The sequence below is a fragment of the Diorhabda carinulata genome, chromosome 9 (genome assembly GCF_026250575.1).
Source record: "Diorhabda carinulata isolate Delta chromosome 9, icDioCari1.1, whole genome shotgun sequence".
NCBI classification, from domain to species: domain Eukaryota; kingdom Metazoa; phylum Arthropoda; class Insecta; order Coleoptera; family Chrysomelidae; genus Diorhabda; species Diorhabda carinulata.
The window spans coordinates 18,498,727-18,523,281 of NC_079468.1; the positions used below are offsets into that span (position 1 = coordinate 18,498,727).

The 24,555-nt window shown below is 31.3% G+C and overlaps 1 protein-coding gene across 1 annotated transcript in view; it reads right to left on the minus strand.

Moving 5' to 3' along the window:
- LOC130897932 (cholecystokinin receptor) overlaps positions 1–24,555 on the minus strand; it is a 142,627-nt gene that overhangs the window by 80,035 nt on the left and 38,037 nt on the right. Inside the window, exon 2 of the mRNA XM_057806918.1 lies at positions 15,988–16,153. Coding sequence (XP_057662901.1) covers positions 15,988–16,138 — 151 coding nt within the window. The 5' untranslated portion in view covers positions 16,139–16,153. The remainder of the gene's footprint in view (positions 1–15,987; positions 16,154–24,555) is intronic.

A 24,555-nucleotide genomic window follows, 5' to 3' on the forward strand; every position in this document is an offset into this window, starting at 1 on the left:
GATATGACATTCTCATCAGTGTTGTTATATTTTAAAACATAAGTAGCGACACTCGTAATGTAAAATTAAAAAAAAGCCTTTTTAAACTAAAGCACTTCACACTAACTCCTCTGGAAACTTCTAAGAACAAAGTTGTTTCTAGTATACCTGAACAAATTAATCTCTCTTTGAACTAGCAAGTTTTCCTTTTTTATTTTTTGTTGAAAGAAACAAAAATACGGGCGTTTGAATTAGATGTAGTCGACATCCGTGTAGAGAATAAATTACTACATCTGCCATAAATTTGTTTTCAGTAATAATTTTCATCTTTTAGACATTTCCAGGATTTTGAATAATTATTCACCACATTTTCAAGATTACTTCGCTGGAAAAGTATCGTCTAAAACCATTTTTATGTCAACAATTTCACTTCTTAATGACAATTTCTCATATGAAAATAGAGAACATATTGTGAAAAACGAAAGGTCGAAAGAGGAAAACCACATTATCCATTCACTATACTTTCATTGAAATTTTTATCGTATTACTGGAAAACATACCCAGTGAAATTAGAAATTCTAGACTAAGAAAAATAATTTCTGAACTTTGTTCACACCAAGATGATTTGAATTAGGGCTTGATAACAATACCAAAGTTGTATGTTCACAAAAACACAATATTTTTATAAATAACGGCCATAGAAGGATAAGATGCCGTCGTGAATAGCGACGTGGGATTGTTATTGTTATGTTATTATTTCATTCTAGATGTGTACTACTATAAAATCAAAGTCGATAAATTCCTAGACGTAATATTTTGATGTCCTGATTATATTTGAAATCGTACATAGTCTTGATCTAGTTGTTATTAAAATTTCAATTCCAGTGATGCTTTTGAATATCAATACATAAATCGATCGATCAACTGAATTAGTCAAAACAACAATAAAATAAACTATTCACGAGTGTAAATTGATTGACTGTAATAATAAAGTTGATCAATCAAGTGTATGAAGGTTGTTCAATATTCTATTTTTCCTTTTTTCGCATCATTTAACTATTATAGATTATTTTATTTAGCTATAAAAGAAGTATTCTCGTTTGCTCATAGATAATTTTTAATAGAAATATCTTTTCAAGTTGAAGGAGCATTGAAGCAAGTTATTATTTCCTTTCTTCACCATACACTTAATTCCATTTTCTTAATTATTATTTAAAGAAAGATTAAAAATATTGTTTCAAATTTGAATGTATAGAGTTGAGAATTGATTGATTCCATCCTTATTATTGCGTAATCGTATTTATATCTTAATGAAGGTTTAATGCGATTTAAGTTATGAAATCCTAAGTTGTGATTATGAGTGAAACTCACTTCAAATGATAATATCCCCTGATTAATTGAACTTAACGATTACTTTTGAAACTAAGTGAAAAAATTCGTAGAATATCACATGAAATTCACTTTGAAACAGAACCATATTTTGTGGCTATTCGCTCCGAGTGTGTCTGCAGCGCCACAGTTTTATTACGTTTTTCAATAGTAACCGGAAAAATTTTTAAAAAAAGTATAATAAATAGTAATAAATTAGTTATCAAAAAAATGTGACAATTTGATACTTACTACAATTTTCTAATTATCTAGAGCAAGCCAAAAACACAAGTAAGTAGAATGATTAAATATATAACAAAATGCAGTAAACGTATATAAGGTTAAGTTGCTTCAAATTTATGTCAAAGTTTCGTAATAATAATTAGGACAATATTTAAATGAAAAAAGAGATGATTAAACTGTTTTTTCAATGGAATAAGTAAATATTTGCTTAATTAACTGATTTTTTTATTATTTTTAGTTGAACCAAAGACATGGATATTATTATAAAAACAGGATTTCATCCATTGAAGAGTTTATTATCTCCTTGACTTTCCTTATCAGCAAAAGTTTTTTGATCAGTACCACATTCTTTATTAGCAAATTTTTTATTACTAATATATATATTTTTATCGGCCTAGTATCTTCAACTATTTCTGTCTGAGTTTCAGCATGACACAAATCGACCGCAACTAAATGTTTGAGAATAGACATCAGAGTTTGAAAAAAAATCAACTTGACAATCCTGGTCAACTTTTAAAGACATAATTGAAGGATTATCATATTCATTTATCACTTAAATTTGTTCTAATACAGTGGGCTCAAAACTTGATTTGGAAGGTGATGTTATTTTCATCCGCCGATTCAATAAACGCTTGTATCTAAAATTATTATTATCATTATTATGTTATAAATTTTGATCTAGTTTTACCAATATCATTTTCACCTGTTCACGGCCGAAGATTCATTTATTTTTGAAGGAAATATTGTTGGAAAGTAGCTAGGACTCAACTCCTCGTCTGATTTTTACTTTCAATAAAATGATCACTACAAATATAGTCATATGGCTTGGGAACCCACGGTTATCCATCAACGTGAAAAAATATATTTTTTATTAATTTTATCACATTATTGATTAAACTGCTTGCAAAAATTTTTTCACTGTAATTCATTTTTCTTTTAATCAGTACATTTTTATAATATTAAAATTTATTAATTTGTAAATTTTATTTTTAGTTTTTTATTACAGAATTCCAAAAAAATTATGTACGTATACTAAACTTGACAATTTCACAAAGATTTACAATACTCCGTATTATTATTTTTGATAACAATAAGGTTATGGTACTACTTACTTAAACCTTTTAACTGCAGCTATCCACCGATTCCATTGATTTATTTTCCGTGCAGCGGTTGGAAATTTATAAAATTTGCACTTACTTTTTCTGCTAGTATTTTTACAATTCACTACACAACAACTCTGGTGACCCATTTTTATTTATCATAATTAAAACAAACAAAAAATTTTAACGTGTACTTGTTTATAATTTCGGTTATAATAGCCTCCCGTAATGCTCAAAATGACCACTGCAAGCGCTTCAGTCGATTTAATTATCACATGTTTTCGCAGTCTTGACAATTATTCTCCACGTGAATTATGCATCTAGTTGTTCTACCCTTGTACTTGACTTTTCATATTTTGGTATTCCTATCCACTTCTTGATCTCCACAGAAATCTTTCTCATTGCTTTTCTATTCTGTAATTCTCCTGATTCACTGACTTTTTTGTTCTTTTGATGTGACCGTACCATCGTTACCTGTTAGTGTTAATTGTGGTTGTTTGCTATATCCTTATTCCCTCATATATTTCCATTATTTTTATTACTTCATATGTTCTCGATACTCATTATCCGAAACCGTTTCGTCGATTCACGAATTTTCTTTTGTATTCTCGTTTCATGAAACGCTCGTTTACATTTCTTAGTTTCATAGTTTCCGCCGTGTAATTAACTTCAATTAGTAGATTCATTCACCTCTCCTGTTTCTGGTCGATAAAGTTTCTTTTGTTTTTAAATATATTTTGTGTTCTCCTGATTTAAGAACCTTTTAGGTCTCTCGTTTCTATAGTTCAATCGTCAACGTATAATATTTGTTTTCTTTTATCAATGATACTTCTGTACATATCACAAATTACAAATTTTTTTGTGGTACTTTCTGTTCTTTTAAATCCTTAATCATTGTTTTCATCCTTAGACTCTCGAATATTTATTGAAAATCATTCAATAGCACTATTAAAATATTATTTTGTTTCATTACAAAAAAGTAATGAAATTATATGTAGCTATATAATTTTTTGTAGCTTTTTAGTCAAGTTTAGAATATTATTTATGAATATTTCACAATTATCATTTGTTTAAAGAGTTCTCAATATTAGTGACAATCATATCCCTGAAACTTATAATTCGTAGTACTCAAGTCATAATGAGATTAATTTCATCAAACAAAATACTGTGCAAACTTCTTCATGAAAACTCATATTCTTCATATACAATACTACTGACATTAACTTTGACATGAGGCCAAGCCATAAACTAGTGATACTATATCTAACAATTATAGTTTTACTATTTATAATTCCTTCCATATAATAAACAGTTTACCTGAATCTTGAAACGACAAATTATATAATATACATATAGTTAAAAAAACAAAAAAAAACACGTTTTCCAAAGTACATCAAACTAAAAAGCTGGAAATAAATGTTCAAAATAAGCTTTTAATAATAATGATTGAAAAAAGTAGTATTATTGTGAAAAAAGTGTCGGGGGTTGCATGAAGAAAAATCTAGATTGTTCTTAAAATTAAGACGTAAAAAGATCATATTTCATAAAAATGTATCAGCATTTATTTTAATATAAAATAGTAATGAATTGTAGTTAGTTCCCTTATGAAATTAATTATTTTCATTCAACTTTGTAAAATTATTGTAATTTTGAATTTAATAAATTTTTAAAAATATATTTTCGGAAATATAACTATAACAAAGCGTCCGACAATACTAGTATTTTTCATTCATTATTGTTTTAAGCGTATTTAAAAAAATTATTGACAACTTTTCAGTTTGATACCCTTTAGAAGCGTGTTTTTTTAGTTTTTCCATATTATATTTGTCACTTTTTAGTTTCATATGTTGTGAAAGCGTATTCGGTTTTTCCAAACATATTTAATTTCTACTTTTCAGTTCAATAAATTAAAATTTTTTTTTCTAGTCTATTAGTCCCAATCATTGTATTTTAAATCTTAAATAGTGGGTGTACGGATGTAAACATCTTCTCTAACAACGACCAGAGATTCTGGAGGTTGACGCCTTAGTCCACTCAGATAACGAACGCAATTAAAGTGGTGGGATATACTAACAGTAATAGCTACTTGCTCTTAGTTCAAAGCAGAGCTCACAAACGCACGTAAGATGTAGCTAATATAATTGTGTTGCAAAAATTGCTACCTACATCCACAATAATAGAACACCAACTGTGAATTTACTAACATACTAGAGAAGATTATGGAGTTTGCAGGACAACTAGAAATTGAAAATAGTGATGCGAATCCAAAAAAAAAAAAACGAAAATATGAGGGAGTGGGATAAATTAATCCTTCCACAGCCGCTCAGTGAAGGATAACATACAGCAGAGGTGTCAAACTCAATTTTGCAGAGGGCCATATAATAAATTTTGAATTCGTAGGTGAGCCAGATTGAGAATTGAAAGAAAATGAACTGAATTATTATAACTTGCTTGCTGCTAAGAGATGGCGATACTGTCTTTCAGACTCGCTTGTCTAGACACGCGCTGTCCTTGAAATTACTTATAAACATCCGTAGACTTGAGAGTACGAGTATATAAAACATCCGTAGAGGAATCGAATGAAGTCTATGAAATGAAAGCTGTAAAAAATATGATTCTTCTTCTGTGACACATTGCAATCGCGGGCCTTATTGAGACGGCCCATCTTTGACATGACTGACATACAGTAATTCTAGAAAAGCCTACATTGATGCTTGGATGTACATAAATTTGGATTAGATTCGAAATTTTTTTATGTCAATGGATTCTTTGTCAGCTGGTGAGTGTTGGAAAATGAATATTATGACTAACATAATTTTCTAAATATCTAAATACCCAATTCAATCTATATTCTCTAAATAAGATTCCATTGAGTTTTCTACTTGTATAATGAATACAAAAAGCATTTACAGCAACCACATACCACCTTTTTTTATAATGTTCAAATTTTCAGGAACTTCTCGAACCCCGTAGTTTCAACCCGAGACACCACTCATTAATGTAATCTGTTACTATATCACCCACAGTCATTCTTAAAAATAAAGAATTATAATAAATTCTTGATTAGAGATTCTTGATTAATTGTCATAAGCAGAAGCAGTAATAACTAGATATACTTATCATATAAAAAAGGAAATACAGAAGAAATTAAATAATTGATCAAATCAGCAAGATTAGAGGGATAGAGCAGCCAGCCTAACCAAACTTTTTCGTTCCATAGACAACTTTCAAAATTTCGCGAGGTTCTGTGTATTTCCCAAATGTCAAAAAAAAAAAGGAATTGGGATTAGATCTGTGTATGGAAATTTACGCTGTGACTGAATTAACGACAGCTACTCTCAACCACACACCACCTTTTTTTACCTGTTCAAGAACTTCTCGAACCCCATAGTCCCAACCCGAGACACCACTCACTAATGTAATCTGTTATTATATCACCCACAGTCATTCGTACTATAATATAATGGGCTATTTCAGAATCCTCAATTTGTACGCTTTGTAAATCGATACGCTTTTAGATGTTTTTCGTGTCATCTTGTTGCTAGTTAAATAGTTTCCATTAGGTTACAATTAGGACGTGCAATTATTAATCGTGACATGGGAGCAAGAAGAAAAACAAAACATGTTGTTTTGTAGAATAATGTCAAAACTTCTATATATACATGGAAACTAAATACTAAGTCTGAAAAATATTTTTGTTTATTTTTACAAAGCAATGATATTTATCAACCAATAAGTTTAGGATAAATTCTAGCTACTGCTCATAATATTTAATCCACATTAAGTGAATGATTTGGTTTATGTAATAAATGATAAAATTCTGTATTCTTTCTTCGGATTTTAAAATCAGTAATCACGCAATGCATTTTTCATCAATGGATAAAGAGAGATTATTGGTTCTGAGGAAAAGCACCAGAAACGTGTCCAAAAGAATCAAATTTGGAATAATCCCTTACCATGAAATTAGTGATTCATACGTAATTTAAAATCAGATCGATGACTCAAATTCTTTTCTAAAACTCGGTGCAGAAATAGTAAGTTATTTAGTTCTTTAACAGAAAACAGTTGGTTCCAAAGATTAGTTACCTCAGCAAGATTTTTTATAAACATGTTTTTTTTGTTAATGTTCAGTAAAAAAATGTATTCTCCACAATTTTGTTGTGAACGATATCACGCCAAATATGATAGATTTCCTTCCAGATTTCTGAATTTCAATAATTTTCCATTTAATTCGATTTTTGGTTTCTAAAGGTGTATATTTTGTCTATCTAATACTACGGCTTTCGAAAACAATGACTCTTTCGATCACATCATTAACTTTAATAGTCTTGCAGCATGACAGATTAACTTGGCAGGTGATTGTTGAAATTTGAAACTAGTAGTTCACAAAATAAAAGAGACAGGCCGACAATTTCCATGTATATTAGATACCTAAAGAAGAAGAACTACCAAGACCTATACAACATCAAGTTGAGTCCAACATCATTTTTTAAAATTATATTAAAAAAATAGATAATGTCGTACAACTTTGAAATAAAAGATTCTTCGTATCTTTATCAGTTTCAAAATTAACAGACGCCTAAATTATAATGAGACACTTGGTGTAATGTTCCATTTGAATTGTCGAAAGTTTGAGATAAAAAAATTCTATCAACGAAAATGGCTAAAAACTTTCAAGTCCGCCGATGCATAGTATAATTTTCTTATAAAAACTAAGATTTGAGAAAGGAATCCTGGAGTTGTTAACGATAACTAGATGTCCTTTTACGAGTTCATGAAGACAACGTTATTCAGGATTTTCTACCGAAACTCTCTCTAATGGAATGGTCAATGTCTCTTTCGGAGAAAAAGATGTGCAATAAACCTCTAGGAATACAGGCTGAAAATTGAAACGATACTAAATCTAGTAAAACTCATTAAAAAACTGTTTCAACGGCGGAAAGTACATGAACTTGTTCGGAAATGAATTGTCCTTTCAAATTAAATGAAGTACTATAAATCAATCATTTAAGTTCTTGTTTTAGATCGACGCACTCCGTGTCTGTTTTATTCATAATAGATATTCACAAATGGGGATATTAATAGTTCATTGAAATTGTTTTTATCTCATAATTCAGCAACAAGTTTGATAAAACCATTCAACAACTGATAGTTTTGGGCTGCAAAAAATCACACGCCTGAACAACGTGTTTCCATCGTTGAGCAATAACCCGAAACTTTATTATATGTCTGGCTGCCGCAATTTCGGGAGTTTTATTACAAATTATTGTCGTAATAGTAATTCAAGTTAGTCAACTGTGAAAAATACAGACAGACTGGATCCATTGGTATTCTTTGAAACATTGGTCGTTCAAAAACAAGTCGTTCAAAAGTTAATATCGAAGCAATATGAAAGTGGCGTAACTCTACTAAACAATGACTGGGAGATGAGGAATTCCGCTTCTTCCTGATAATTACCGTTTAATATCTCAAGTAGTGAAACCATACTACTTGGAGCTTGAAGATGACCTTCGCATCTTTGCTAGGAATCTAAACTTACTGCCTGATACTAAAAAAACCTCCATACTTGTGCTCCACATCAATTAACGTCAGAAAATTCGACGGACAATGTTTACGAGCGATAAAAAATGTATCAAATATGAGTTGTGGGTTCCCTAAACCAAGTAAAACTGTAAATTTAACTATCTGTCGATAAAAAGCTAGGATTGATTGATACGATAGACATTGTCTACCTCATCAGTATAATGCCAATTTTTGAGTAAAATTTGTTAGATTCTGTTTTCTATAAAATAGTTGTAACTGTGCATTGTGACGTTACTCGGAGGCGTTCTTTACGCCATGCTTCATAGATCAGAAACAGCTACAGTATTTTTTTGATTTTACATATCGTTGTTATGTGAAGATTCAGTAGAGAATTCTACTTGAAAAACAATTGGTCACGATTAAAAAAAATACTTTTCTCCCAGACATACAGACATAAAGGAGAAGCGGTTCCCAGAAAGTCACAAGGATTGTGGTAGCTGAATTATTTTCTGTTTTCCCCATCGGATGCTGCTGTTGCCATATATTTTAACAGGCAACCGACCTGGCCAAGTTTTTGTATTTTTTTATTTTATTTTTTTTTTATTTATAAAAGGAGCTATCCATGTAAAATGATTCTTTCAGCTTCTGTAGCTTTTTATAATTTGTCGTTTTTGTTGTTGGTCTTTATTATATTTCTTTCTTCAAATTTTCAATTTTATTCTGTTACGTCCGTTTCTTTATCTTCATCATTCCACCTATTTTCTAATTTGAACGGATGAGTGAAGGTGGAATCTTTTAATATATAATTTTTTTGTGAACCACATCCCCCGTCTTCCTGTGAACTATCTGGAACCTATAATTGTACCTTACATAGAAAAAAATAGCCTTGATGATTGTCCTATTCAACAAGCTATAGCCAACGAAATCTTAATATGTCAATAAAACTCAAAAACTTTTTCGTTCAACTTAGCAGGTAGGTAAGTTTATGAAGGGGCGGTTAATATCGCTAAATTTTATGGACGAAAAAATACCTGAACTGTATAATTATAAACATAAAAATAACTAACTATAATAATTGAAAAATAGTATTATGTTGAATTTCATAGTAAGTAGTTCTCTGTTCATAGTGTAAAAAGTGATTATGAAGACGAAAATGTCGAGTCAAACATGCCGCAGTTGCAAAACTACTCCTGACAAATTTTGTTATACTTGTGGAGAATATTTTGGTAATTTAATTGGAGACCAAGACAAGCAGTGGGCCCTCCACGCGTGCTGTGTTAGTTGTAGCGTGTCATTGGTGCAGTGGATAAATGGGAAGAAAAGGAAGTGAAGTGAAGCAATTTTTGGGCAACAATATGGATTCAAACTACCAACAATTAGTTGAGCAACTTGAAAATTCATTTCCTCCATTCCCATCTGACATTTTTTCCCGAGAATTTGGGAGCTGTCAGTGATGAGCAGGTTGAAAGGATCCAAGAAGATATTAGAACAATGGAAATTCGGTATCAAGGACGATGGGACTCTGCAATGATGGGTGATTGCTGATGATTTTTAAAAAGAGAAAGTACAACCCCTCATAAAAGGAAAAAGTAAAGCTAATTGATATTTGTGTGTGATTTTTTTAAAGTTTTTGTTTTTAATTGATGTGAGGCATGATTTAAGAAACGTGAAATTAATTTTCAATAAATATTAAATATTTTATCTATGATTATGCTTCTATAAATGTAACTTAAAAACCTTACGTGTTTACAATTATTTTTTTCATATTCTCGTATTTGTATAGGTCCAGTTTATCACAGGACAATATGCTTTTGATTGTTGTGCTATTACAAAATTTTTTTTTATCGACCAGTGTAATAAGTAAGTAGCGTTTCTCAAAATTATAGAATATGACTGATTAATGAAACATATATACTACGATGTCTACTTATAGTAAAACTTTTCTGGCTTTGCCTAATTTTAGAATGTCTAGACGAATGTTCCTTGTGCGCAAACACCCTGCAAAATTTTCAACACTTGAATGCTGCAACCGATTAAAATACACCCATAAACGCATTCTAATGGATTTCAAAAATCTTCAACCATATAAACACTAGTACTGAAAAGGTTAGCTTAAAAATCAGCTACGACAAATCATTCATTTTTCTCTAAATATGAGGGTTGATTATTTTGCTCTGCTACTGACATCCATATGTGAAAAAACTCCGGAAACATCCACTTTTTTATTTTTGGAAACAACGGGTTATCGTTGCTCGACTTGATCTATTTCGGTACTGAAATTTAGGATTCTACTGAATTTACGCTTATCATTTACTAGGATGAGTTTTTTATGATCATTTACTCGCTAAAATCAACATTCGAAGAATTATAGTCATTCATCAGCTTAGAAACCAGTATTATTTATAATATTTTCGGAACAGATTCACTGTAATGAATACTCGCCACATACGTTTATCGAAACGTTCCATCTTCTAACCAAATAACGAGTTTCGAATAACGGAAACTTTTTATTAAGACAAAAATAAGAAGTTGATTACTGTCCAGTCTAAATAGACTTCCTTAAGAAAGAAAACTTCAATATGCCAAATATTTGGGAATTACATTTATGTTATCGTTGTTTTCTCTATTAAAATTGTCCGTACTCCTTCATCTATGAAGGATATCCCCACAGCGGATTTCAAATTATTCAGGCACCAAGCTATTTCCACATATTCTATTCTTGAAGTTTTAGGAAAAGAAAAAAGAAAAACTTACTGTTCACTAAATCGGGGTATTGATTTGAAAATATATTTATTCAATACATTTTGTGATCATTCACAAAATTTCTATAATTATTCAAACAGTAAGAATATTTGAAAGTTTTTTGAAGTTTTTCACTTCACTCGATATACTCAATTCATAAAATATAATATGAGGAATTTAAGAAACAATTATTAGTAAAGAACGATTTTGTGCCATAGCGAATACGAGGGCTGAAAATGGAGTTTGAGACTATAGAATATACTTACATATCGTAAAGCATAGAAGATTTTTTCCCCTTCCTGCAGAATTTATTCTTGAATTCGATCTTTTTCGCATGAAACTATTAACTGGTTTTTATAGCATCACAAGCATTGTCATTTTATCAATATTGTGAGTGAGAGACTTTGAAATTATTCATTTATATAACAGTCATGTAGAGGAAAATGTAAAAACGTGTCAATTTACACAACGTAACGTTTTCCTATTTTTATTAGCAACGGGATGTTTCCATTTTGATTCGAATTAATAGATGCACTTACATTGAGATGAATGTTGTCTGGTTCCAATGACAACGTGAACAACGATTTACAGGTAACTAACCTGATCATTTTATTTATATAACCATATAATAAAATAAATGTATTTTACAAATAATCTCCTAAATTTCGTATTCACTATCATTATTTGAAATGCATCTAAAATATCCTGTATTTCTATTAATGGCTCACAACTGATTATCAGATGATGGAGTATGTTATTTATCTAAAACATGATGTTATGTGTAAACCACCAACACAAATAGCAATTTTATCCACGAACCCCATCTTCATTACAAGTTTCACCTACAGACGTTAACCCTCTGTCATTTAAGACAACGTTCTCTGATAAGCCCCGGACTCATACTCCATCCTACCATTAAAATTTATGTGATGGCATGTTGGTAATTTGGATAAAGAGATACCAACTAACCAACTATGTCAATTCATCATCATAGTAGACATTCGAAAATAATGGGTTAATTTGTTTGGATAGGGGATGTACTATCATGTAGAGCTCTTGTTTCAGAAATTATAAGAATAAGAAATATTCAACTGATAGATCAAAAATAATCATCTATTAAATTTGCAAGGATGGGAAAATGAGTACAAATTTTCATTTTAACTGCTCTTTATTTTAATACAAATCATCTTAATAAAATACACATAAACCGTATAAGAAAGAAAAAATAAGAATGATGCCAAAATTTGCTGTTTGGAACGATGTACAAGACATGCGGACAAATACATAAAATAATAAAGTTACTAAAAGGAGACATGGTAATGTTGAGAGGATATATTATAGACACAAAATAAAAACAATGAAAATCTTATTTAAAATCAATCAAATTCATAAAAAATTGATAAATGAATAAAACTTTTAACGCCTGAATTATTTTTCTCTCCAGGAATTGCAGTAGCCAAGAAAATATGTAGTGTAGTGAAGGAAGGACACAAACTTTCCAAGTAGCTTTATTGCAAAAGAGCGTGCTCATATGAACAAGCTAGTTAGTATGATTCTACATAATAGCCCCTAGTCAGGATTTTTAGACTAACACATACATAGTGATTCAAGACATGTAGGAACTCTTGAAATAATCAATCGATAGCCTTAAATTACATTTGCGGCATTGTGTTTTGCCAATACTTAAATCTTCCACACCAACGTAGTTTACAAAGGTGGTTCAATTAAATGTCCAGTGTTGTGTCATCTGATATAATATTTTCAATAGCGCAGAATTTACGGATGAAAGGTCTTCTAGCTCCTTTGAAAAAATTTGATTCTGATCTGAAATTGCGTTTCTTTCATTAGGATCCATGCGTTGCGTACTGAAACATCGATTATGCATGAAAAAATCACCCACCACCACTTTTTACTTCTTATCGTTATTCTGTAGAAAGATATGTTATGTTATATCCTCCACCCATATAATCATTCTAATTAGTTATTACTTATGGTCTATCCCCACGGATATCTGTTATTTATTTTTGAGAATTACGTTGCGATTGACAAAGTAGTTGATGCTGTTGATACCATCGAAATAAAACTTATTTCACGATAATGATATTTTTCTTTGGCTACTTGATATTCGTGGCTCATTTTTCATGATTTGAGTGCAATTTTAGAACCACCTGGAAGCTTATTGAAGTGCAAAGTTCTGGTGTCGCGATATTTTGAGTTTAGTGATTCACCCATATCGGTAAATGCATTGTTAAAGTAAACCTTCGTCGATGAACCATTGACTACAGGTGGAAGATCCATAACTAGCATCATTGGAGTTTTCCAAATGCTCCTTCTTAAGGTTCTTTTCCTTATAAATAACAATATCTATTAGTCAGCTGTCATGTGTGTTCAGACACCAAGCTAATTGATCTGTTACGAATGCATCGTTAACATCAATGCCTTCCAAGATATCATATCACGGATTCATCGAATCTGGTATATTCCTCTGTCTTAAAATTTGTGTTGAATAATTTGCATCAGAGGTAATAACTGCAGAAAGCGTATAACAGTTCCAAGCATTGAGTTGTATGTGAATAAGTTCTGCAAACGATTTTTCGAATTTCACTAGTCTTTGACGATACCGTATATAGTAAAATGAAATGAGAGTGGCTAGTGACTCCTACATCTCTTCTTTAGAGACTTGTAGCTCAGGATAATTTCTGTTAAATGTTTAGTTTACCGATTTATTCATGTCGTCTCCAAAAATAATCATAACGTTTCTGCTGATGTCTATACTTGAATTAATTAAAAACTAGCTTAGAAAATAGGTTATCTACAGCGATAATATTCTGTTTTCTATCCTTGAAAGTTGTTTTTGATCGGAGGTTTGAGATTGTGAGCCCAAAACGACGTCGACTCCTATCCGAAGAAGTATCTTGAGACTTGTCTCAATTATTGCCATGACTTCTTCAAGGGTAGTATTACTATGATATGAACAGTGTTTTTGACAAAGCAACAGTGACACCAGATATGTCTTTAGCGTACTGTACAAAATTATTGTAGATATACTGTCAATTTGTGATAGTTTTCGATGGCCTGGTTGTATATGCATGAATTAAATTAGAATATGAAATGTATTACGGTATCTAACCATTTATGCGTTGTCTTATGAGCTGAATATCAACACAGAATTCATACAATAAGTGGAAGGAGGCTAGAAAAATGAGAAAGATTTGCGCGAAGATGGTGCCAAAACTTCTCGTCCATGAGCAAAAGCAAACACGGATACAGAAGCTGGATGAATCAGGTTATCCTAAAAATCCAAGATATCCAAGTCGAGATTGATGTCAATGCTGATGTCTCTAGTCACTTCTATGTTAAAATTCCAGAGAACGCAAGCATTTATTTAATCTCAAAAACACAGAAACTCGAGATACAGATTATTGAATAATCACAATAAAATAAATGATTTATATCGAACAAGATTAACATTCAATTGAGGATAAACAAGATCTAAAGAACAACCTTAAAATATATTACAAAATAGTTGATTTTTCATTACACCTCTTTATTTTTTGATCTAAGTCTTCTGATTTTAATATTATTATTATGAATATGAATATAGAAACTGGAAAACGATCTGTTTAAAGTTGATTATTAATCAATAATTTGTGAAAAAGAAGATTGGAGTTGTAGAAATGATATAAAAGTATAAGATGTGCTTTTAGTAATTCATCAACTACTAGTGAGTCCTATAAGTCTGTTTTGAATACAGTGTGAGGTAAAATTGCTACTGAAAGCTATCAGCAAATGGAAAACAATCTGTTTTTAACTGAAAGTTGGTTCTCTTTGAATAATTGATGAAAATAAAGATTAGGGTTGTAGAGTTAATAGGAACCAAGAATATGTGTTTCAAAATTGACTTTTCAATATGGAACAATCTAGCAACGATCTAGCAAATCTAGTTTTTTAGTGGTCTGGGAATTATACGTTGTATTTTAGACCTTATCATTTCCAGTTCTCTTGCTACAAAAAAAGTTTGAATTCCATTCCGGAAACGTGGCTTTCTCGTCATTTTTCCACTATGCAAAGTTTTGCTTAGTATAAGCCAGCAGTGAATAAAGTATATTGGAAACTTATAGAAAATGAGCAGGAGGATACTGTTTGAAGCTCTTTTCATCTAATGAAAAAGGTTAATTTGTTTCAAGTTTATCTTTGTACCTTTCAGCTGCCAATGAATTTTCACGTTAAACGTGAACGCAATAGTTAAAGCTTATGTTCAAAAAATTCCCATAATTCAAACACAAAACATAGTTTAGTTTTATACTTGTTGAAAAACATTGCAAAAATACTCAATTACAGCTGCATCATTTCCACTAAAACATATCTAAAAAGTATCTATGGAGTCTTTTTAACATCATGAAACAAAAAAAACATTTTCCACTACAAGAAAAACCAAGAAAAGCTAATAAGATATACGAATAAATCAAGTTTTTGCCGAGTGTTAGACGTTGATCAGCTATTTTCTTAGACAAGCGAAACGTCAAGATCAAATATCTCAGAAAGAGATCATATGCGCATGTAGAGAGCTAGTTGAAACTATTTTAAATCAATTATGGTCTATGAAGAGGGAACTATAACTTATTTTGACATTTATTCATCTAAATATGACATTTTAGAGAATGAGGATGTATTAAATGGCCGCCCTATCCACCTGATTCTAATCCTAAGAATAAATGATGGGCAATAATGGAAAAGATTAATTTTACATGGATTCTCCTTCTTTCCAGTATTCAATCCAAAATATCAATGATTAAATTGTGTATCAGATTAAAAAATGATGAATTGAATTAATAAAAATACGAATCCTTTAATTTTGGGTTAGTTCACAGCTTCATAAAATTTTGGATGATTCTCCTGCTACATAATTGGAAAAACATTTTCCATCCGGTATAAAAATAAACTAAACATTGGAGGACGCATACTGAATACGATATCAATATATGATAAATATTTCTCATTTTTTTCTTATGTATATTAAAATAACACTTACCTTGTAGAAATGGCAGCAGTTTACACATTACTGCCCCGAAAACGAAATCTCTGAGAAGAGCCCCAATAAGTGTAAATGGCATGCAGAGAACGCCGAGAAGGAGATCAGATATTGCCAAGTTCAGCAGGAATAAATTGGTTATGGTCCTCATGCGTTGGTTTTGCACCTAGAATAACAAACAGGTTTTTCATTGACGTCTGGATTAGTTGAATGGTTGTGATTCTTTTTTAGTGTATGGATTTCGTTTTAACGCTGTTTCGAAGATTTGCACAATATAAGCATGACAAATCATTCTATTCTATATCTGCAAGAAATACAAATAGTTTATACAGGGGATGAGGTAAAAGTTATATCATGTAATGATAGTAAATTCTATTATATCCATTTCGTAATTATAGTATATATTGCATATTTCTGGAAAAAATAACAAATTAAAATAGGTTGAATTTGTTACCTCCTGATTATGAGAATTTCCCTAATAGAAAATTAGGAACCACATAAAGCTGCTATCAGCAATGACGTAGCAATAAATACGGATAGTTTGACAAAGTAAAGTTGTTGCGTCAAAATAAGTCACTTCGGTATATTTCGAATGAAAATAGCAACTAAAATATTGACGAAAATATACCAATTGATACGAAAACATCTAAGCGATACATATGAGAAAAATTTGTAAAATTCTGTGTGATAAGTATCTACAACTTAGATTTATATAATAGGCCCATCGGTTCAGTTTGAGATAACTTGAACATTTAATATACTAAAAATTGATAGTATTGACAACCAAAGTGTTATTGAGAAATGTCTTCTACAAATAATTTCAAAAAAAAAGGATTTGTAAATGGCCATTCAATCCAATTTCTCAATATGCAGCGCTTTTGGTTGTTCTAGTGTTAAATTAGGTAGAGTAGAAAACTGGACTTTCTGCTGAAATTTTTAAGTGAAGTCGGCACCACAATATATGGAAACACTACAGTAATATAAATATTTCTGTTAAATTTCACAGAAAAACTTCTATGAATTATGTCGTCACCTAATATAGGTTCCTACAAGAAAATGCTGACGGCATGCATCCCACAGTTGATTTCCCTGAAGCAGCCTTTTCAAAAACTGCAGCAAAATCCTCGGTGTTCTCAGGAGCAATAATGTAAACGACGTCAGTCTTAAACTCAGCTTTCAGTCAGTAACATATTTTTATTGTAATTGTTTTCATATTTTCTATTGTAATAATTAATATTTTCAAAAAGCTACTTCGAGCTATCAAAATTATTCATGTAAAGTTCAACTAAGTTGGAATTTCTGGAACCGTTGGCGATATTCATACTGAATATACTGTTTACACCACCACTACACCAACAATCACACTGTCTGACGCACGTTTCTATAACCAAGTTATCGTCTTCAAAGACTAAAGGTAAACTAAAATCTAATAAGAAATATTAAGAATTAAGAAATCTCTATGTGAAACCACTTTTTTCCAAACCCAAAGTGAAAAACAACAAAAATTTGTTCTGATACCTTTCAATCCTCTTTATACGAGAGGATTTGAAGGAATCTTTAGCTGAGTGGGTTTAAAATTGGTTTATAAATCCAACAACACATTGAAACAATTATTGGGCAATCTTAAGGATAAAATACCAACTTTGGAAAAGAGTGGTATATATGAAATAAGTTGTGGTGATTGTGACCGAAAGTATATTGGGCAGACTAAGAGATTGGTTATTGTTCGGTTTAAAGAGCACATGGCTCATTTGAAATATGGACATACCGGAAAATCAGGTATTTCCTATCACACTGCCAGTCACAATCGTGACATAAATATCAATAATGTAAAATTGTTAAAAAATTTATCCAATAATAAATTGTTGGATGCATTTGAAAGCATTGAAATTGCTAGATGCGAGAGTAGCTTAAATAGGGACAAAGGGCCAATTCATTACAGCCCACTCTATAGCTTAGTGGTCAAGGAATGAACATGAATATTCCCGCCAAGGATCGTTTTTCCCGCTGGAATTAATTTTCGCGGGAGAAGGTTTATTGTTGGGAAAATTTAGTATAAAATAGGTAAATCAAGTTATTAGATTTTAGGTTACCTTCAGTCTCTGAAGACGATAACTTGGTTATCGAAACGCGCGTCAGACAGTGTAATTATGAGTGTTAGTGTAGTCGTGGTGTAAACAGTGTACCCAGCATGTAGCTCAGTAAATGATACAGAATATGTCTAATTATATAATCGTGAAGAATACCAAATCGAGCATAGATAATTCATTTATATTATACTATACTTTTCACGCGATGTTTTCTGAAATATAATTTATTATTGTCTATGCTCTTTCTCTCTAAATATACTCAGGGTATAAACATAGATCAACCGCTATTTCATTCCCACTATATCGGAGTTTTCAGTATGAGGTCTGCGATCCGCATGTGACCCGCTATATCATTTTCTACGGTCCGCTGAGTGCACCTCTGAACGTAGAAATTACCCTTAAAATACGAGTTATGCATAGTTCTCTTATTATCTATAACATACAGATGAAAGCCCATGCAGTGTGGCAATGAATACAAGGTCACAGTGAAGTTACTGGAAATTCGACTTATCTTATGGATGACCCTCGAATATTCGAGACACCCGGGTCACGTATATATGTGGATGAACCAAGTGAGTATTAGCAAAGTTAGCTAATAATTGTTCCATTTTAGGTTGAACATCATCTTGAAGCATTCATGCTCTCCATATGCCTTCCAACAGAACAGAAAAATAACGACTAAATATTAGTAGTTTATAATGACTGTGAATAAAATTAGAACCTACTATAATGAAGTTTTTTTGCATAACTTCTTTGTCGGGTGGGGATTTAGGCGAGAAAACGTATCAGCAGCATTCAGGTGAGTCGAGAAATGTTAGGTTAGGTACAATCACCTGAGTTAATTATTGGGTATGCGAAAATGCTGTCGTAACAGATGAATGGGATCCTTTTTGGTGTTCTAAAATTCATAATTCAGTGGTTATGTTAATTTAAGTTTTTGAACTACTAGTGCCGAAATTATTGTTTGAAATTTGAATCCCTTTTCATATTGAATATAAAGATTCTTGAAAATGAACTCCATCCAACATAGATAAAAACTAGATTACTTTTAGAGATTATTAAGTTAATGAAAGATAAAATTTCTCTATCTTATTATATAATATAAATATAATAAGGATATAAAATGTTGTCGATCATTGCTATCAGCTCTTCTTACAGAAATGTGAAAAAATCAGTTTATTCATTACACCCCATCTTTTCTGTTTTTATAAATGAAACGGTTTCTATAATATCTCATGAAAAGTTGACTCAAAAGCTTCTTACCTGTTTGAATATTCCAAATGTCTTTAAAAAAATCTTTTCGAACTTTCAGAATTATGATGAACCACCCTTTTTATTTTTATGGTATCTATATTCTGAGCATTTGAATCAACTTGATATTTACACAGCATAATTTGTTTACATCTTCCATATAACTTCTGGTCCCGAACCCTCAGTGAACCATCCTCAAAAAATCATCGGAGTCATCAAACAATGAATAAATAAACAAAACATAGAGTTGACATTGGAAATATAGAGGGCGAAGTACTGGAGTTGGTTTAATAGTGTCCGAAATGGTAAAAGAGAAAGAAAGAGCACCGGTATGCCATTTTCTATCTCTTTCTGTTATGATTGGATCTCAATAGCAACGAAGTTTCGAGCGGTGGAGGCGGCAAAGAAGGGCAACAAAATGTGATTTTATATAGAGGTAGAGAGTGATGAACTGGTGGACTTTCCTTCTCTTCCCATAGGTCAATTTTACTTGCACACGCTCCCTATATTTTCAATATTAACTCTATGAACCAAACACGTCAAAAATATATAATTAATATGTGTATTTAAGATCAAATTTCTGCCTGTAGCTCCTTATTCAACGACACTTAAATTAGTGGGTTATAATCTTTTAAGTTCCTGTTGGAAAGGAGCTTTCCAAATTTTGCCAAGCAAGAAATTTCGATTAATCTAGAAAGGAATCTACAGTCGATAATTTGCTGCTGGATTATCTTATATAAATAGTGACATTTAGTAACGCAATTGGGTTGAAAAAAATTATATTTTATCTACTATCGTCCATAATTTGTGAAAAATGTTTATCAGTATCAATCGCTTTCGAACTATATTAAGTTCTGACTGTTCCTCTCATACGATTTTTCCAATTTTTCTAACCACAAATATGAAAACATATTTGATGTGTCACAAATTATATTTTGGGGTAAAATTTTGGACACATACCCACAAAATACCAAATCAAAATCTATTATCAAAAAAATGCACAATGTGAACATAAACATGTGAGGATTATTTTCATGGCTAAGGTAATATACAGCACGAACTTTTTCTGAATTAATTTCTCTCAATAAAATTATGATCTAGAGAGATGGTGCAATTCTCTCAGTGTAACATATGGTTACAAACTCGCTCACTGATGTAGACCGTGAAGCTGTTCCTGTCTTATTATGTTTGGTGCTAAAGTTTGGTAAATGCGCCGGTTAAACGGTGAAAATTTTTTGTATTTTTTATAACTGGTTTACATTATGTTCTGACTGTTTTCATAGAGAAAAGGCCTTTTTATTTGTTTCTAAGAGATTTCTAGGAAATCTAATACAGGAACAAGTTAGAAACGGTTAGTGAATGATTTAGTACATTAAGTAGTAAATTACGAATAAATTAATGTTTTCAATTTATAACATTTTTCTCTTAAAAATTATGATGAACATACCGAGAAAAATACCTCAGTTATACAAAAACAACTTTTCTGTCTTCACTTCTATGTTTTTCGAACAAGTTTCACAGTAGAATTTCCCTCAAAAAGTTTGCACTAGGCGACGAGGGCTGAACTAACTTTTTTCGTTTTTACGTCAGAAGCGGGAAGTCTGCCTTTCACTAAAAATAATTCGGGTCTTATGATTCAAGGTGTTAAATCGCTCGACAAATTTATATTCGCGAATATTTGGAAGGAAAATTTCATGACAAAAGACTTAAATTAGGCAAAGATCTCATATCTACGAGAAAAAAAATATTAAAAGCAAAATGGCAAAACAGGTGATATTTTTTATTCTTTATTGACAATTAAATATCGTCCGTTTTTCATGATTACAAAATCTGACCTACAGATTAATTCAAATTGGAATTAATAAAAAAACTAGGGCTCTTTAACGTCGAAAAAGTAGCTGAAATTATCGTAACATCTTTTGTATTATCCAGTTTGTCAATCACATCATTAATAATATTCCACAATAATGAATAATGTTTGATAAACATATTTTTGGTCTGTCGACAAGGGACATCACTTTTAGATTAGAAGTCAATTGCGTCAACAAAGCAAAATCAAAAATCAAGTGACTATGATGTGAAAATCGGCTGTTATCAAAAATACGAACAAGTTTAATAAGGACACAGTTAGTGTTGTCATCATAGAAGCAAAAATCGAATGATTAAATTAAGTTGTACAATATGGTGGACCGAAAACATAATTTTTTTACAAATTTCGTCAATGGACGGGAACCAGAATATTCCATTCATAAACATCATTTACGTATGCAGTATTTTAGTTTCTCATTCCTGTATTATTAGGAATCAAACGAATCCAAAAGTTACATCATAAATAAAATTAGAGTAATGCTTGTTCAATTTAGAGTTGCTTGAATCCATCCAGCTGTGAGTTTGCACCCTTCAGAGTTTAAATTTCGCCTTCTCCGGATTCCTATCTTGATACTGCGGGCGATGCCTTAGACAATATATTGACCATTTTTTCAACAGCTTGTGTATGACATGGAAACTACACTCCATCTATTTCAGGTTCAGTATTATTAATCCCATATAGGTCACCACTTCGTGTGTTTGCTGAAATAAGTGGTTCACTCAGTTTACAATGCTGCTCATCAAAATCATTTCATCATATAAAGTGGCTTCATAATTTATTTTATGTTTAATAAATGCTCTCATACGTTCATGAGTATTTATCAATGCTGGTCTACAAAATAATCCGATAAGCTAATTTAGAATACATAAAAATTCAATATCCCGGTGAGTGGAATATAATTTTTTTAATAATCGCAGATCTATAGCATCAATACATTTAAAAAAAAAGACCTTCTTCGCTGATTCGGTACTAATAAATGTTTGGCGTCGTCTACATTTTATAATAAAACCAGCCTGGCAAAAAGGTCCTTTATCCCAAAAGTGTTAAGAATCTTGATATTAATTTAATGCTGTATAAAAACGCAATATTCGATTAGCAGAAATAAAGCATCTAGAATGCTACAAAAGTTCTAGTGTCAAGTGGAAAATATCCCTTCGTATAAATAATTTTGGTCGCTACTTAATAGAGCAGCATCAACTTTTGGTAATTCGAATTGAAAATTGGGAACAAGCAATTTTTCACATAATTCTACAAGTTTCTGAATTTTCCCGAAAAAACCTTGTGGTCCTGTTGTTAAACCATCTGATAACTATAGTAGAGGCCTTAATGATCATTCAATGTATGAAGCATACAACCATTGCTTGTTCAATTTTGATGAAACTGCACTATTACTCCATTTTTTCGTCCTGTATTCATCAGGAAACTAAGCACTGATAATATAATATATCTCGCGGAACCGGCTTTTTTTTGTTCAATAATCTCGTATGTAATGTTTTTGTCTTTGCAACCGCCAAAAAATTGTTATCTTTAACTTCGTTGTTTCGAATTGCCTGTCTAATATTTTTTGTTCCTTAATTTTGCTTCTGTCTATAACTTCTAGCAGCTCTGTTTAGAACTGCCGTTATATTACATAGTATAAACAATTTGTTGTTCATTTCAATTCTCATTTGAAATGTGCTAGGGGTAGCTGATATTTTTAAGGAGGTTGCATGGATTTTTGGGAACAAATTCACGATCATCTATTTCGAGATCCCTCCTGAACTCTTATCTTCATCAAAACTATTTTCATTTCTCATCGCTAATCTACTAAAAAATCTCACTCTTTTGTGGGAGGTTTAGTAAAATATATGAATTTTTTGAAATCAAACTATGCAGAAAACTTTGGTAAAAGAGTTCATTCAAAAATACTTTGGTCTGTGGAGACGATTTTCCAGCCTTTTTTTTCTCTTAAAAATAGGCCACTATTATTTTATTATCATTTCGGTCAATTAATATGGTTTTATTTCATTTTTATAGTATTTCAAACACTACATACAAATAATTTTTCAAAACGTTGTATCAAGTTGTTTGAAAGACCCCATGTTTCTGCGGTTTTGGTCTAATTTTTTGCAGAATTTTCATAGAAAATTCAAAATTTTTATACAAAACATGGTAACGATGATGTATTATGAGCCAGAGCCTCCGGACTTGTGCCTAATACTGTCTATGTCACGTTATCAGCTGTTGTATAAAATATTCATTATTATTCATTGGCATCTTTGTGAATATATCGAACATTTACAAAAAATTAAATTTTCACCAACGAATCAACCCATAAGAAGAAAACTTTTAAGCACTAGCCGTGGATAAAATTTTTACGTTGACTCCTCCTGTCCACTCTGTTGTACACATACATAACAAATATTGCTTGCAACTGTAATTTCGATCATTCAGGACAAACAATTCCCATTTTATTACGCATGCTGCTTTTTTGAGTTAACGTTAGAGAAATCCATTTTATGATAAAAGCAAAAATAAAATCGAGATTCAATTCAAATTACTTTGAATTGGAATTTTTAGTGTAGAAAATATACATAAAATTACCAATAACTTACGGAAACGTTTCGGATATCGTGATTCGTTCAAACAGAAAATTGGTTGACGAACGTTCCTATAAACCCAACAAAATTTATATTTTATTATACGCGTAACTTTTTTATAACCTACCATGTATAGGACAATGTAAGATTGATGGCAATCAACCAATTATAAAGAGAACAGAGTTCGTATGGGTTTTATTAGTCAAGCTTCTCAGTAAAGTCAATCAAATAGTTTATTAACCTAGATATAGGTAATTAAACACGGACATTTTGCCAACAAAAAAGTTATAGAAAAATGAAAAACGGAACAAAAACAAGGTAGGACGTGGGCAAAAGTAACATCACTCACTAAGTCGTATGACTAACTATGAAAAACTCAATTTTTTGCCAAAAATCAATTGTATGTTATCTCCTTCAAGAGCAAAACAATCACTCCAACGCTGTGGAAGGATTCGTAGTCATAGTCAGTAGTCACTAGAGACCAGATCTAGACTATACGGTGGTTTATTATATTGATTATGGTTTTTCCTTCCATATATGAGGCCGTTTTCTCTTGATTTTACTATTCAAATGATCTAATAACTCTATGTAGCTTTCGCTATTGAGTGTCTCTCCTTTTGGGAGATATTCGTAGAATAATATTCCATGCTCATCCCAAAATACCATTCCAGCTACCTGTTTTGCCTTTGGAATCTTTGAACGTGGTTCACCGACTGCAGTCCACTCAGATGATGGTCGTTTTGATTCCGGAGAGGAGTGATAGATTCATGTTTCTAAT